This window comes from Pseudonaja textilis, chromosome 4 (assembly GCF_049901715.1).
Source record: "Pseudonaja textilis isolate UNSWEBS1 chromosome 4, rPseTex1.2, whole genome shotgun sequence".
Classification (NCBI taxonomy): Eukaryota; Metazoa; Chordata; class Lepidosauria; order Squamata; family Elapidae; genus Pseudonaja; species Pseudonaja textilis.
Genome location: NC_141993.1, coordinates 68258535 through 68275595, shown reverse-complemented (window position 1 = coordinate 68275595; position 17061 = coordinate 68258535). Strand labels below are relative to the sequence as shown.

At 35.4% G+C, this 17061-nt stretch overlaps 1 protein-coding gene across 3 annotated transcripts in view; it reads right to left on the bottom strand.

Moving 5' to 3' along the window:
- Nucleotides 1-17061, bottom strand: part of MED12L (mediator complex subunit 12L) — a 188167-nt gene that overhangs the window by 31704 nt on the left and 139402 nt on the right. For all 3 annotated transcript variants that reach the window (XM_087933317.1, XM_087933318.1, XM_087933319.1), the window contains 11 exons: nt 15577-15804; nt 12100-12241; nt 11130-11250; nt 10180-10275; nt 9964-10077; nt 8035-8231; nt 6729-6917; nt 5344-5418; nt 5045-5235; nt 2454-2615; nt 998-1109 (listed from right to left, as the gene is read on the bottom strand). In XM_087933317.1, coding sequence (XP_087789443.1) covers nt 998-1109; nt 2454-2615; nt 5045-5235; nt 5344-5418; nt 6729-6917; nt 8035-8231; nt 9964-10077; nt 10180-10275; nt 11130-11250; nt 12100-12241; nt 15577-15804 — 1627 coding nt within the window. The remainder of the gene's footprint in view (nt 1-997; nt 1110-2453; nt 2616-5044; nt 5236-5343; nt 5419-6728; nt 6918-8034; nt 8232-9963; nt 10078-10179; nt 10276-11129; nt 11251-12099; nt 12242-15576; nt 15805-17061) is intronic.

Sequence of the window (17061 nt, the reverse complement as noted above, 5' to 3'; positions counted from 1 at the left end):
AGGTAGTCCTCGTGTAATGGCCATAACGGAGTGTACAGATTATGGCCATGAGTCATAATACTGGTAACTTTACTACGTAACTTTACAACTTTTTTGTGGTGGCCATTAAGTAAATGCGACAATCATAAATGCAAATGCCACAATTGTTAAACAAACCCATGGTTCATTTTGCTGAAAACTGGAAATGCTGGGTTTTTACAAAACCAGCGTAAAACATGGCCCCTTGACTGTGGCATTCTGTAAATGGATATAAATGTGGCTGTGTTTCCAAGCACCCAAAATGTGGTCACATGACTGGGTGGAAGAACAACCATAGGAACTTTTGATCTGGGTGGCATGCCCCCTTTTTCAAGTAGGACACAAGTCAAGGAGTTATAGAAAATACTTTGAAAGTAGGATGGATTAAATTTTGATGCACTAATTTTTTCTTACACAACATTCAACATTAATACATGTTCCAAATCCAATACAAAAGGGATTTTTAATTCTACTGTCTCATTTACTTTAATGTATAGGCCAGGTTTTAATAGATAGTTGCACACCTGCTGGGCTCCTGTGGAAATTGTGTCTTAGTGCCTCAAAAGCCAATTCTCCTTGCCATATAAGCTTCCATTAGTACAAAGACAAGTGTTATAGGAGATTACAATGAAAAATAATGAAATACCTCACCAAGTTCATCTAAATGTAGGAGTTCATTTGAATTTCATATTATTCCTATAGAAGATCTGGAAGGCCTTACTGAAATGGAACAAGACTACTACTATAATTCAAGGAATAGCTTATTGTTGGTCTGATGACTATTTTTAATTCTGAGAAATTCAGCACATTTTGTAGAATACTAAAATTGGAAGGAAATCAGATAAACAAGATTTATAAATGAATTGATTTCACTGATTTTGCTACAAATGTAGTTTGAGATATGGTTTCCCATCTGCCTCTGTCCATTACTTTAACTGGTCTTTAACAGATGCAGACCACAGCATTATCTGGTTTTTACCTGATTAATTTGATTTTGCAGAGATGTTAGAAGCCCTTCACGCTGTTCATCCTGTCCCTTGAGACAAGTGAGTACCAAAGACAGGAATGGTTGCTGACTCAGAAGAGACATACTTTAAAAAAACACACAGAGTGGACACTGAATTAGATGTTTTTTTCCTGATACTTCCTCTACTCAAATTCTTCCTTCCCCTTTTCAGTATTTCTCTAAAAAGATTTCTTTATAAACTCTCATCACTATTTAAAAACCACAAAATTGTTCCTGACTTCACTCATGCATGTGACCAGAATGGTTTGTCAAGTGGACAGGCAAAAAGAGCTTCTCTTATGAGTCATTCTGCAAAGCAGATAGTCAGTTTGTAAATGTGATAAATAAATAAATAAAATGTTCTAAGAATAGGAAGCTTCTTCAAAACATTGATAAACAGCTTCTGAAAATAATAATTTATAGAAGTACACATTCCCGCTATCGAAAAATGCATCTTAGAAAGATTGTTTTTAATTTTTTCTGCAGTGATCTATAAATCAATTTACATAGGATTCTTCAGGATAGCAAGCACAAAACTGCTTGTTTAGGCAAATAATTTAATATTGTCTAATAATGAAAGATGCGTAACACTTCTTTTCCTCTTGAAATATAAGCATCTCAAATTGTACTTTGTACTTTTGTCTTGTACTTTGAGAAGTTCATCCTATTAGAGACAAGATAAAGAATTATAACATTCTTGTTTTTCCTGTTCTTTCATTTTGTATTTTACTTTCCTGGTGACAAAATAGTATGCAATTTCTGAGGCTATTTAGGTTACCAAGCAACTCAAAGAACATTTAGCAAGGAGCATTTTCTCATCTTGGTAAAAAAGTGTTATTTAATTCTTTTTTATCAACTAGTTCAAGACAAATTAATACTAATTACTGGCATAAATTTAATTTTGAAATATGAAATTAGATGTGGATAATAATAGAAAAGAAAGAGAAAATTCCAAATTTAGACAAACACCCATAATATGAATTGGTATAATTAGTGGAATATTTTGCAGTAAAAGACAGACAACTTAGTATGTCCAAACTCCTAAGCACAATCCTAACATTTACTTAAAAAAGAAAAATATATTTGTTGTAAGTAGATCTACTGTAAAAGAATTAGCTTCATATGTAAATTAAGGAAAAAATAAGTTACTTTGATTCTCTTTTCTTAGTCTTCAGCATAAATATTTAGTTTAGTTTTCAAAACACAATATTTCTAGTAAAAATGAGCACCCAACTTCATTTTATAGACTTCATTTTATTTAAGAATTTACTGTGTTCACTTTCTTAAAAATTAATATGCCACAGTTAGGTTTTCTTTCCCAAAACAAAATCTGGTTTCTACTTATTTCTTTAAAGAAGAATCAAATTCTACAGCTCATCTTTGCAGCAGAGATGTTTAAAATACAGCCATATTTTCCAGTATCTTCTACCTCTTCTGTTTTTGCCTGTCTCTCTCCTTCTTTGAACATGATCCCAAGTGCTGGCCCTTCTCTAGTTCTTCTCCAGCTGCTTTCAAGACTCGGCCTTGAACAGATGTTGGCAGCTTTGCAATCAGGGGAGCCACTAACCAGACACCTTGTCTTTCAGAAGAGCTAAAGACATGAAACAAATAAGATTTTTGAGCAGAATCAATATATTCAGTACTTTTTTCACATTTGAATATATATATAAACAAGAGCTTTTAGTAAAAAAAAAATAAGGCACATAGTTCTGCACAGGATATTATTATTATTGCTGTTATTATTGTTATTGTTGTTGTTAATCTTTGTTGAGATTAACAGCCTTTTGGGGCTGGTTGGTAGGTCAACAGCTCCTAACCAAAGTCCTAACCAAGGACCTAGGAACTGTTAAGGTAGCGTCGGAGGATATAAGCTATTACAAGTAGGGTGGTTTTTTGTAGAATCAAGGTATTCAGGTAATATTATTATTATTATTATTATTATTATTATTATTATTATTATTATTATTATTATTATTCATTAAACATGGAACTCAGTCAACTGAACATTCAAAAATGCATCACAAATACCATTGACTGGTGCTAATGGTTGATATGGGTTGCTGCCAGCATCTTAGGTATCAACCAAGTACCTTCTTAAGATGTACGATGTTCCGAGTAGCACAGTTTTTTGCAATTCCGCTGGTTTCTTGCAAGAAGCTGAAATTTCTTGATTTATTTTATAAAATTCTTGGACACAGTACCTAATGCCCCAATGACAATGGGTGTCACTGTTACATGTTTCATCCATAATCACGTAATTTCAATGGCCAGGTCTTGATATTTTGTGATTTTTTTTCCAGTTCTTTTTCTTCGACTCTGTTGTCTCCTGATACTGTGATATCAATAAATTGCACGTGTCGATTTTCAACAACTGTGATATCTGGCGTTTTGTGTTCTGAATCCAAATGATGATCTGTCTGTATTCGAAAGTCCCACCAGATCTTCATCTTCTCATTTTTGAGAACTTTTTCCACTTCATGTTCCCATGACTTTTCGGATACACGTAAGTCTTATTTTTAACATAATGACCAGTGGATTGATTCAGCAATTCAGTCATGTCTAGCTTTGTAATCAGTTTGTGCAATTTTGCTGCATTCATATATTAAGTGTCACACAGTTTCAACTTTGTCATTGCATTAGTTTGTAGTACTTGTTCTTGAGCAGCAAGTATAAAATTTCAATTTCTTTCTTGATGGTTCCCATCTTAAGCCATGCCCATATCAAGTTGCATTCAAATTTTCCTTCAGTGTTTTTCAAGTGCTGTCCATGCATCATCATCATTATTGTTATTATATGTATATATTATTATTATTATTATTATTATTATTATTATTATTATTATATTTCATATTATATTTCTTCTTGTCATCATTATCATCATCATCATATGGCATTGTTTCATTAGTTCTGTTGAAGAAAATGCTTTCCAAGGTGTGCCACAGGGCGAGCTGGCTTCGCACCAGAAAGAAACATGAGGATGTCTTCCTGCAGCAGCATCCTACGCCCCCTCCTTCCCTGGAGATGCCTCCCAAATGGACACCACAACCAGAAAGGTTCAGTGCCCCCAGTATTATAAATAAAGGTTAAATAAAGATTAAATAAATCTAGATTAAACTGAGAACTGGTGTGGTATCAGGTATGTGGTGTTAGAATATGATGGAGAGAGTCAGATCCAAGTTAACCCTCAGCCATGGTGGATGATCACTGTATGATTTTGGCCAGTCATGCTTTGTTTTGAAGAAGAAAAACTAAAAGAGACAATGCTATGTATGCTACTTTATGCTTTGGGAGAAAAGGCAATATATATACTGGATATAGTGTTATAGTTTACAACTAATTTTTCAATTGTAAGCTGCCCAAAGGCATTAATTGAGATGGGCAGCTATAAAAATGGAATGAATGAATGAATGAAATTCAGTTTAACTATGTATTATTTAGTTAATATAATATCCTGATATAACACTCTGGATGTACTCTGTTTAGATAGAAAATTCCTATTTCTTCCCATTAAGAGTAAACTTGTTAGAAATGAAAAAGAAATTATATCTCATATTAAACTAACAACTATTTTCCTTAAAATAAAAAAAAAAAGTAGAGTTCACCAAGGATTCAGGTATGATTTGAAGCTTAGGTTCCTTTCAAACAATATTTTATTAATTTCAGCAATGTATTTTATTTCCAAATCAGAGAAAGATTATCAAATTCTTAATTCATTGACTCAAAGTATTTATTTAGTCTGCAGATAACATTGTGTTTATCTTCTTTAGTGTGTATTTAGTAAACAATCAAGAGAATGAAGACATTCTTAAATGCCCAGCTACTCCTTGGAGGAAATAGTTTTTGCATGCAGAAGAAATTAGTACTGTCTGAAGATTTCTGGTTCCGCGCACTATATTTCTCAGAGTTAAAACCACAATTATTCAGCAGCAGTCTTTGTGAGTAGACCACTCTCAGGGGCTTCTATTTTTTTAAAAAAGTGCACACAATTTCATCATTATCAATTCAGATTGATTACATTACCTTAGGAATGTCTTTTTACAGTTCTGCCTTGTAATATGTGTGTCAGCATTTCCAAGAGAGTTTGGATTGAAGAGGCCTATACCAGAGTTAGAAGAGTTATTGTTTAGGTCAGCGGATTGCTGAAAAACTTCTATTGTCGCCTTTGCAATATTATCCAACAAGCTGTTCATTTCAGCCACAGACCCAGAACCCTACAGTAAAACATAAGTAAACTAGCGCATTCATGTTATGTTTGCTCATACACTAAGTTATTTTGTAAAGGTATATGATTAATTAAAAACAAAGGAAGAAATACTCACAGGTTCCTTCAGACACTGTTTGATCATTAGCTGAAGTTCCAGCCATGACTGTCTAAGAGTCCACTGATCTATATTCTGTATTAAAAAAGGAGAAAATTTTTCTTCATAACATTTCTAAAATTATTATTCTCATTAATAAAGTTGATATATAGTTTTATTATATGAGATGAAATATTTTGTTATAAATGTATATTGAATATAGCTAATTTTATTCATTCTTGCTGGTGGAATCCTGTGAGTGGATTAAATTGAGAAAGCAGGGTGAGAGAAAGGGAATATAATCTTATAGCAATATACACTTGATCGAAGTTTGTCTTCTGTTCAAATCTAGTTTAAGAATAGGAATGCCATCTGTACAGATGGTTTTGAGTTTCCATATTCCAATCTAGGACTTTGCATTTCTCTAAGTGAAAATTCAACTTGCTAGTTTCTTCTAATTGTTTCAATCTTTTATGATTCTCTTGAGTTGTATACTTTTCTCAAATGTTGTTTGTCTCCCGACCCGCACAATGATCCTTGTAAATGCATTGATCTTATCTTCTATTTCTTAATCCAAGTTATATATAAATATGTGGAATAGCACTGGGCCTAGAAAATAGCTTTGTAGTAGTATGCTGCTCAACATAATTTTCCAACTTGATCCATGATACATCCGAGGATAATTGTAGACCATATTATATGAGTAAAAGATAAATCATAGCTTTCTTCACAACAAAAGTGTAATGCAGCTATCCTTCATATCAGGCTATTTTTAGAATATAGTGTATAGTTCTGAACACTGAAAGTTTAGCAAAGACATTGACAAACGTAATTGCATCAAAAAACCAACAATCAAAAAGTGGTAGAAGATTGTCCAATAATTGTCCTAAATATAAGAAGTATTTAAATAGAGGCCAGAGCACGACAGTCAGGAAGTCTATAATAACAGATTCTCAGGCAATTTGATTAGATAATCCCCAATCAATTAGAATTGATTCCATTCTATGAATCAATTATTCCATCTTTATAATTGCACATTGTTTCTATTTAACAAATCCTGATGGTGCAATAGTTAGAATGCAGTATTGCAGGCTAACTCTGTCCACAGCCTGGAGTTTGATCCTGATTGGCTAAAGGTTGACTCAGTCCTCCATCCTTTTGAAGTTGGTAAAATGATGACCCAGATTGTTGGGGGCAATATCCCGACTCTGTAAATCATCCACAGAGTGCTGTAAAGCATTATGAAGCAGTAAATAAGACTAAGTTCTTTCAATAAATATGAAACTATATTCCAAACATTTACTTCATTTAGAAAAAAGCAAGCAACAACAATGCAATGAAAAAAGCAAATCAAATACAAACTTTTCGTATCTAAACTTAAATAATTTCAGTTTAAATGTGGTTACCTGAAGAATGCGCTTGATGTGTTGCCTCTGAGGATTGTCCCCTTCTGTGCATTCTTTAATACTGTAAGGGTAACAGATAAGCTGCAACAGTTTCTGTGCTTGTTTGTTGGAGAGAACTGGATCCAGGATAAGATCTTTGTCAGTACATAGCCTCTCGGGTTCTTTCAAGCAGTGTTCCCCCACCCATTCCTACCAAAAGAATTAGATAGAGAAAAGGCATCAATACAAAAGTTAAAGCCAAACTTAAATGTTTAACTTGAACGTAACTCGAATGTATAAAAGAAAAAAAGAATGACATGGCCACAGGTGTATAATAGAACACCCAATCAAGCAGAAAAAATAGAAGTCCTTTTTGCCAGCCAACTAACAAACATATGCAGGAAACACACAACAATAGTAATGGGAGACTTCAATTATCCTGATAGTGGTCTTCCAATATTTGAAGGGCTGCCACAGGAAGGAAGGGGTCAAGCTATTTTCTAAAGTGCCTGTAGGCCAGACAAGGAATAATGGATGGAAACTGAACAAAGAGAGATTTAACCTGGAAATAAGGAGAAACTTTCTGACAGTGAGAACAATCAACCAATGGAACAGCTTGCCCTCAGAAGTTGTGGGAGTGCCATCACTTGAGACTTTCAAGAAGAGATTGGACTGCCATTTGTCAGAAATGGTGTAGGGTCTCCCGCTTGGGCGAGAGGTTGGACTAGATGACCTACAAGGTCCCTTCCAACTCTGATTATCTGTTATCTGTTTATCTGTATAACAAAAACACAGCCTTTTTCAAAAAGAATTAAATTCATACTAGGTGTTACTTCTTTATGACAAAAGATGAGTCTAACTTCATTTTGCACTGTAACTTCAATACTTGTACTGAAAATGACTTGAACACAAATATTGTAGAGGTCATTTCTACTGTATACATGATTTGAAATAATTTTGAAAAAAATACCACTTTTCAGTGTTGTAGTTATTACATGTAATATATTCATATCTCAACTATTCTTTGCAAGAGTAAAACTGCATATGTTATCACTGGCATTTTATCATAATAATACTCTTAGCTCCAGTGCAAGCTTTAAGATAAAGACTGGACATGGCTGAATAGAGATTGGAAACCAATCTTGATTGTCTTTGTCCTACTCCACAGTTACTCTACACGGACAAGGGTAACAGATTCAATTTCACATGGACACCCAAACCAATGCAGTCACCAACTTTCACAATCCCTGGAATAAGGCAATACTGTCACTTTTGCAAAATTATATCTATAAGCACAATAATAAAGGAAAATGAAGACCATTGTTACCTGCTGACAAATGCTTCTTAGTACATATCTAGCATATTCACTGAGAGTAGCAGTTTCTATGGAAATGGTTTTTCCATACAAAGACTTTGAGGTAGCTTTCCAGATCTCATCATCATTTAGATCTCCCAATAAACTTTGTACAGGGTAATCTGAATTTTTCAAGGAGGGAATATTGTTGCTTCCAATTTCAGCATCACCTATTGTAGGAATAGTAAAAAAAAAAAAAGATGAAAATGTGTATTAGTCCTTTAATATAGTTTGGTTTTTACCTAAGGGTCCTCCTAATTTATTTATGCTTAATGTTATTTCCAGTTTTAGAAGTTGTTGATATATTATTTTAATACATGAGAATTTCTGGCTACTCTTTTAGAAAAGTTAGTCTAATTAACATTTTTTCAATTACATACACTATGGTATGATGTAATTTGTTACCACACTAAGTTCTAACAAGTAAGATAAACATTTTTAAATTTTACATTAAAGCAAATAAGAAATAATGTCATATAACACCAAAGTTACATACTTTAATAAGCAAACACGTTAAAGGTAAATTTATATTACTGCAGAGGAAGAATACTGATTGGTAGACATTATGTTTTTAGCTATTAATTTTACATCCTGTCTTTTTTTCTAGGAGCTTAAATGTAAATGGAGGATACCTCTTTGTTTTTACCCAGTACAATAACTTAATTCTTAGGCTGAGCTGAGAAGTAGTGTTTGGCTCAAAGCCAACACTGAGATCTATGGGCAAATGGGGCTTCAACTTGGTCTCCATTGGCCTGTGTCAAGTGCAAAGGATCAGGAGCATACCTGATTGGAGGTTGAAGGACAGAAGATTTATTTAGGCCTATGCACAAGAATCTAGTAAACTAATGCTCAGCACTAAATTGGTGCTAGATAAGGGTCAATAGAATTCAAGGGGGGCTGGACTTGCATCATTTGTGGCAAGGTAAGGATTTTAAGCTGATTTAACTCTGCTCCCAGCTCTTCTTGCCAAATATTTTAACTAGTACCTTCCAGATCATCTCATACAGTACCCTATACTATCTCCCATTTGTACTTTTATTAACCTATGATTCATCCTGGAAGATGTTTCTTGCACTGCGATTCACTTTCTAGAAAAGTTTCAAGTTTATCAGTATTTTACTAAATATCTGAATGTATACCTGTTTGGCTATTGCATGCCCAAGTAACTAAATACAAAGATAGTTTTCCCCCATGTCATTATTCTGCTAAACACCTATTTCCCTGCCCAGTGGTGGGATGCTGCCAGTTCGCACCAGTTCTAGCAAACTAGCAGCATTGGTAAGCAGTTGTCCCTGCCATCCCACACCTGCCCTTTCCCGTGCTTTATTTCCTTGTTTGTGAGCTCAGCTGATTCGTGTGGCAGACGGATTGCTGTACCTCAGTTGTTTTACTCACCAGTGCTGAATACAAGGTCAGTTTTGAAGCTTAAAATCAGTGGTTTATGGACACTGCCCACATGCACGAAGTGAAGTGCGCTCTCATAGAACCGGTAATAAAAAAAGGGTGAATCCCACCACTGTTCCTGCCTAAGAATATTTATCTATGTAGTAATAGCAATAGTTGTATTGCTATTATCCTTCTAATCTTTCCTATTATCTTATCCTATTGGTTACCTTTTGATTTATAACTTTGTTGTTTGTTTCTTTTGATTTATGATTGTATCTTATGATTTATCACTTCGTTGTTTGTATGTACACTGAAAGCTTATGTATGTAAACTGAGAGCTTATGTTTGTATGTACACTGTATATTTGTATGTACACTGAGAGCCTATGTACCAGACACAAATTCTTTGTGTATCCAATCGCACTTGGCCAATAAAGAATTCTCTATCCCTCCAAGGACCATAGGCCTATCTTCAAAGTAAACACGTACAATGAAGAACTTTAAAGTATGATCATACCAAGCATAAGAATTGCTTTCAAAACAGCAAATACTGCTCCTACTTCTATGCTGTTGTGAGCAGCACTTAAAAGGCGGCGATCACAAGATGACCGAATTCCAGGAAAACATTTTTCTGTACAAAAAGAAAACAATATTCTTTAGGAATACTAATTTCTGTTTCAGTGGCACAAAAGCTATTGTACTTTAAGAAAGGAAATAAATTTGGAGTTCTTACCATTGGACAATAAGGAAATATTGGGTGTTTGGAAGAGATGTAGAAGAAGACGGCAAGTCATCCGTGCCCCTGGTTCAGCATCTGGATCTCCACAAGCTAAGAAAAGAGTACCATTTTATTATTATATCAAAATTGTCAGCATCACTGCAACTGGGAAAAAACCTCTTAAAACTAATTTTAAACAATTGAATCAATAAAAAAAATGTTTTCACATATTATCGCTGAGGAAAATTCTTCCTAAATAAAATGTTCTGCAAAATAAAAGGGGTTTTTTTAATAAAAAAAAAATTTCATAAATATATTTAATACTGTTTGGTTACCTATTTTTCCAGTTTAATATTTCAACTTTATATAGAATAACTAAAGATTTGAACTATTATTTAACATGTTGAATGCATTTTGAAGATTTGATAGATACTGACAAGACAATTTATGAAGAAAAATGATGAATGTGAAATATATGATTGAAAAAAAATGTTTTGTAAAAAGACACAAAGGTTGGATGTAACAATGAAGAAATATTATGGGAAATAACAATGGAGGAACTGAAAGATACAGAATAGATGTGTAAAAAGTATTTTAAAAGCCAAATTTGAATTTGTGTGAGACTTAAGAAGCGGCTTCAAGTAAACATAATGCAAGATCTAAGATCGGATCATTTTATTTAAAATTCAGAAGGAACAGTACCGTGAGAATGAAATCAATAGTTGTGCAACACAGTTTAACAAAGCCCAAAGCAAAATTAGTATTTGATGGCATAAATAGGACATCCCAGATAAAAGAATAATAAAAATAAATGTTCAATTTATAAATGCAAAAAAAAAGTGGTTTGATTTCTAGCACTAAGAGATAGTTCATGGACAAATGGGTTGTTCTATGAACAATCTTAGCAAATCTTTCTCCCCAAGAAGCAGGGACTCTTATTATTTTAATACACTTTTAAACCTTACCTGCTGTAAGTAAAGAAGGAAGAGCTACATGTTGAACAACATCCTCAAGGAAAAAACATTGACGAGCTATCAGTATTGCAACAAAGGTAGCTAATGAATCATGGAATGAAAGATCACTCACCTTAAAGGAAAAAGAAAAAGAGAAAAAGAAAAACTCAGAGTTAACATTTCTGTTGGTTCACTTGATAGTACAGAAACATGATACTTTTACACAGATCTAATTTTATAGAAGTGTGATTTTCTTTTGTATGGTTTTCTATTTCTTTCTATTGATTGATCTACTTTTCCCTGATTCTGTGCTACAATATATCAGTTGCTGGTTTTTAACTTGCTTTGATCCCAGCAAGTCAGAGGTCTGAAAGTGTGAAGTCACTATTGATGTACAGAGGTAATACAACTCAGATACAAAGTAACAATACAAAGTAATAGCGTTCAGCAGCTAAGGTAACTTACATCATAATTAACATGACAGGTAGACACATCCAGCTGCCATCAGACTATACGTGTTCTACTGCACTGAAATAGCTTTATTATAGCATTATGTCAAGACAAGTTACCTTGTCAATGGGAAATTATCTCCTAACCAGGAGAATAAAGGTGTTCATAAAATGCTATTTCAGTTCAACTGTAATCATTCCACTATTTCTACTAAATGTTGTTAATTCATTCAGTGTTTTAAAAAAAAGTTCTATGGAGAAAAGTCCTGGACTTCAATGAACAGTTGCAGGTTTCTTAAACTTCAGCTTTCCCTTATACTCTGGTATCAGGTAAAATCTCTCCTGAAATCTCTCATGAAAACTCAAAACATTGGAGAAATGATTCATGTAAATTAACAACTAATATTGTGTAATGTGTAAGAAGCATAACATCAAATAATCATTTGCCTTTTTATTATACAAGAAAGCTACAAATATTCACCATGCAAAATAAAAATCAGACTTATCGTCTTAAGTGCATCTTTTGCACTTACATCCACGCTGCAGAGAAGATCATTAAATCCCCAGACATGATTTGAAGAACAGCAAAGGGCTTTCAAGACTCCTAACCACTCTGAACTTAGGACTGTACAGCAAGCAGTTAATTCTGCACACAAGTTTGCAATATCATTAATTCTAGGAAACAAAAAATAAATTTTAAAAACCTAACAAAGTAACAAAGTAAAAGGCAACAGTTTCACGGCAGTCAAATATTTACCATGTCCAATGGTCTGCAACCAAACACATTTTCTTTTTATTAACATATTTAGATAAAATAAATGTGCAATGAAGGAGAAGAGAAAAATGACTCTCTCCTTGTGTCAATGTAAAATATTGGAATTAAAATATATAATTTTAAGTTAATTCTGGGTATCAGCTATTTAAAAGAGTCTTCTTAAAATATTACCACTCAATTATCAAATAGATGGATTATCTAAAAAAATTCAGAAATTTCTGAAATTCAAGAGATTGCAATGTTGCTAAACAATCTGATATCTTCCAATGGTGATACCAGAATACCTTATAGGAAGATACATGAGCTTTAAGTAAAATTGCAATTTCCAGCATCTGCTCTATGTCAATTTCTTAGCAGCATGCTAAGACACAGTTTTGTTTTAAAAATGTTGGTTGAATGACTTATAGTGATTGGCTTCACATATCAAATTAACCCATAGGACATGCTTGGTTCCTTCCTCATGGTTAGCTAAGGCACACAAAGCACATTAGAATTTAGGGCAATTTATGGACCCATTCGGTGATGGAATTGTTGGAAAACTTTACATCATGAGGGACATTTTCCATGCATGATTTTCTTTCAAAAAGATATTTATATAGAAAAAGCAAATGTACCATTATATTATACTGTAATATATTGATTACACAATTTTGAATTTGGAGGAAAGAATGTCAAAACTATTACTTATGTATTTATGTATTTGGCAGATTTAGAACCCATCTGACTCCAGAATAACTCTGTGCAACTTACATTTAAAATAGAAAAACAAAATAACCTAAACATCTGGACAAGCTGTACAACCAGTCAGCCAAAGCTTCACAAACACCCTATTCTAAGTCCTGTGAGAAGACCCAGGTTTTTAAAGACTTTTAAACACCATCAGAGTGGGATATAAACATCTCTCAGGGAATATCATTCCAGATGGCAGACACCATGACAGAGTAGTCATACCTTCTGGTCCTCAATAAATGGCATCATTTAATTGAGGAAATCAACAGATACCAAATGGGCAGAGACCACAAGAGATACCCTCGACTTATGCTTTGAAGGGCTTTATGGGCACCCTGAACTATATTCAGAAGCTATTGGCAATCAGTTCAGCTTGGAGTTATATCACATGGGTGACTGCTTGTACTACTGCATTCTGAACTAGCTGCAGCTTCTAAGTGGTCTTCAAGGGCAGCCCCATTACAGTGCATTACAACAGCCTAATTGTGAAGTGATAAGGGCATGAATAACTGACTAAACAACCTACTGATTCAGGAATAGACAGAACTAACAGACCACATGAAACTTAAGTTATGCAAAGTTCTTCTTAGCCACAGGAGTCCTTGCCATTTAAACAAAAGCTGTGAGGTCAATATACTCCCTAGATTGTGCAACAGTGTTGAATGTGGGAAGGGGAACTCTATCCAAGAATAAACATGGAAAATCCCTAGATCCAAGAGCCCAAACAATCCACAGCAACTTAGCCTTGGCAGGACTAAGTCTAAATCTGTTCCTTTCCATTCAGAGCTGCAAACCTTGGCACTGGGACAAAGCACTGAAGCATCACCTGGTGGCCTGGATTTGAAGTGTACATACACATATTAATGATACCAGAACCCAAACTGACTGATGACCTCACCCAATTCATGTAGCTATTAAAAAGAAAGGGACAGAGTCCTGGGGCACTCCATCATGAAGACCTGTCAGCCCTTTGGGGTGGTCCAGACAAAAAGCACAAACCATGAGTACTAATAATACATTTAGTTTAGTTTACTTTATTGTCATTGCACCTCGTACAACGAAATCAAACACCATCTTTAGTGCACATCATGACCATGACTATGAAAATAAACAAACACACATCCTTCACTCTTCACACATTGAACTAGAAACCCCCGACACCACACCAACACTGCACTATACGGCAGAATTCAAAAGAGCTACTGCCCTGGGATAGAGTCAGTTTTTCAACCTATTTGTCCTTGTTTTTATTATTCTGTACGGTCTGCCAGATGCTAATAGTTCAAAAAAAGGGTTCCCAGGATGAGATGGATCTTTGAGAATGTTTTAACTTTCTTAAGGCAGTGGGAGCTATAAAGCTCTTCCAAAGAGGTGAGTGGGCAACCAATGATTTTCTGGGCAATGACATTAACCCTCTGGAATGCTTTCCTATTTGCTACTGTGCAATTGGCAAACCATACACAGGTGCATGTTAAAAAGCTCTCTATGGTGCAGCGGTAGAAGGTCACCAGCAGTTTTTCATTCAGTTGTTTTCTGAAAAGTCTCAGGTAGTATAATCTCTGCTGGACCCTTTGAACTAGGGCTGCAATGTGGGCACCTCAGGTCAGTTCCTCTTTTAGGGTAACACCCAGAAACTTAAAACGGGCCACTTGCTCCACTCAGTCTCCATTGATAAGCAAGGACTGGATGTCTGATCTGTTCCTTCTATAGTCCACTATAAGCTCCTTGGTCTTATTGGTGTTGAGGACCACGTTATTGTCTCCACACCACATTTATTATAACATTACACTAATAGTACATTGTAAATGCTTCTTCTTCCTCTACTTTTACTTTCCAGAAAACTAAATCTCTAGGTTCCCTTTCAAGACACTTCACACACCCCTCTTCATTCTCTGAGCTGAGATACTTTTTGCATGATAGTTGTCTAGGCTGCAACTCTTCCTCTCCTTTCCTAAGGTCATTCTCACATACCATTTCAGTGGCCAAGGGCATGACCAGTTCTCCCTCCATTGTCAACACTGACTGGACTCAGCCTCTGAGGAAGAAGAAGACCACCATAGCACAGTGCTCCCAACTATCAAACCTGCACCTGGTCCATCCAATGAGGTGCAATCTCTTAGCCCAATCAGTCTGCTTTCATCGTTTTTTTAATCTTTGAAATAAAATTTATAGGATTGAATTCCTATGTCAAAATTATTCATATGCAATTTTGTTTTTGCTGTATTTTTATAGAAAGTATTGTCAGCACATCTTATAACAACAGAGATTAAGGAAGGGAGCCCATGGCAAGAAAACCTGCTGGTAAGAGAGTAATCATCATCCTTGAAGGACAAGAGCAAGATGTCAGGTTCTTGTATGAACAAATGCAATGACAAATGAAAGAAGCACATCTAGTTTTGTGTAGCTTTATCTATCTTTCTTGTTTTGATTTCATTGCAGACCCCAATGGGTAAGTGCCTGTGAAATTTTCCTAAATAAGAAGCTTTATGTTTGAAAATAGCCTTACCTGTCTGTATCTTGATGGCCCATGCAGACATTCATTAGTGCATTGCACACAAAGCTATAGCGACTTGGTGCATTGTCACTCAGAATCTTGCCCAACATTGAATATTTAAGGCTGCGAATGGAGGGATTCTCAATAAAATCCAACATGAATTCAGGATCCCATAACAAATTGGAATTTGAAGGTTGAACATTGCTATATATGGTCTGCTTTACTTTTGAACAGGCACTACTAAAATAAGAAAGGAAACAGAAATAATCAAGCAAGGAAAACAACAATTTCATACAAAACAAAGTTATGCAGTTAATTAGCACTGTGTACAATTTACTTTGCAACACTTGCTCTTAAAGCATTGTACATATAAAATAACTGAGAAGAATTGAAACTCCAGTTTTCAAAGATGTCACAAAATATATAGTTGAACCAGCCAAAACTGCATGATTGCAAAGGTATATCATTGGTCCCCAACCTTTCCAGCTCCATGGATCAGCAGCAGTGGCAGGTGGGTAGAAGATGGTTTTATGCATGTGCCACTTGCACAAATGGAGCTTCATACACTCGCCTGCCACTGTTGTGACCCTCTTCCCAATTGGTACCGGTTCACAAACTGAGGGTTAAAGACACTTGCAGTATATTGTCTACTAAACATGAATAACAATGAATCTCAAACTCAAGTAAATCCTGGTCAATTCCTGAGTGATGGATTAAGATGTTGCAGTACAACAAGGGAAAATGTAAGAAGACTTTTCAATAGCAAGTTCAAAAGCAGGAAAATAACATATGACCCATGTTAATTCAAGAAAAAAAATCCATAGCAAATATACCTAAATCAAGTGTCAAAGGATTGTATGACTACATGGCTGAGGTATGATTTCATACATGAAGTTGTCTATCTGCTTTGTATTCTCTCTAACAAACAACTTGAACATTGTCATACTAGAAATAAGAGGGGCTGCAAATGTAGGCAAAATCTTGCTGCAGAGGTTTTAGAAGGATGGAAATTTCCCCATACCAGATATACTGGGGGAATCACATCAACGTTAACAGAATCCTCTAATTCAGGGGTCCCCAACCACCGGGCCGCGGACCAGTACCGGTCCATGGATCATTTGGTACCAGGCCGCAAAGAAAATAAAAATAAAATAAAAATGGTTGCTTTCTTCGCCTTCAGTGAATGCTGCTGGGATCAGGGATCAAGGACACAAATGAAAGAAGGGGAGGGAGGAAGCAACCAAAGCCTGTCCTGCTCTCTGGCTCAGCGGCTTTGGTTTCCTCCCACCTCGTTCCTCTCTCAGTCGCTCTCTCGCTCCTCCACCAGCCCAGGAAGAAACTGCTTCAAAGAAGCCGGCAGGGTGGCTTTTCCTGTCGGCGCAGCTCCTCCGAAGCGCCCGTTCACCCCCACACAGCCGCCCGCGGTTCAATCCAGTGCTCTGTTCTGCCTGCCTGCCTGCCTGCCTTCGTTTCTGGTTGTTTCGGAGCAGCTTTGGC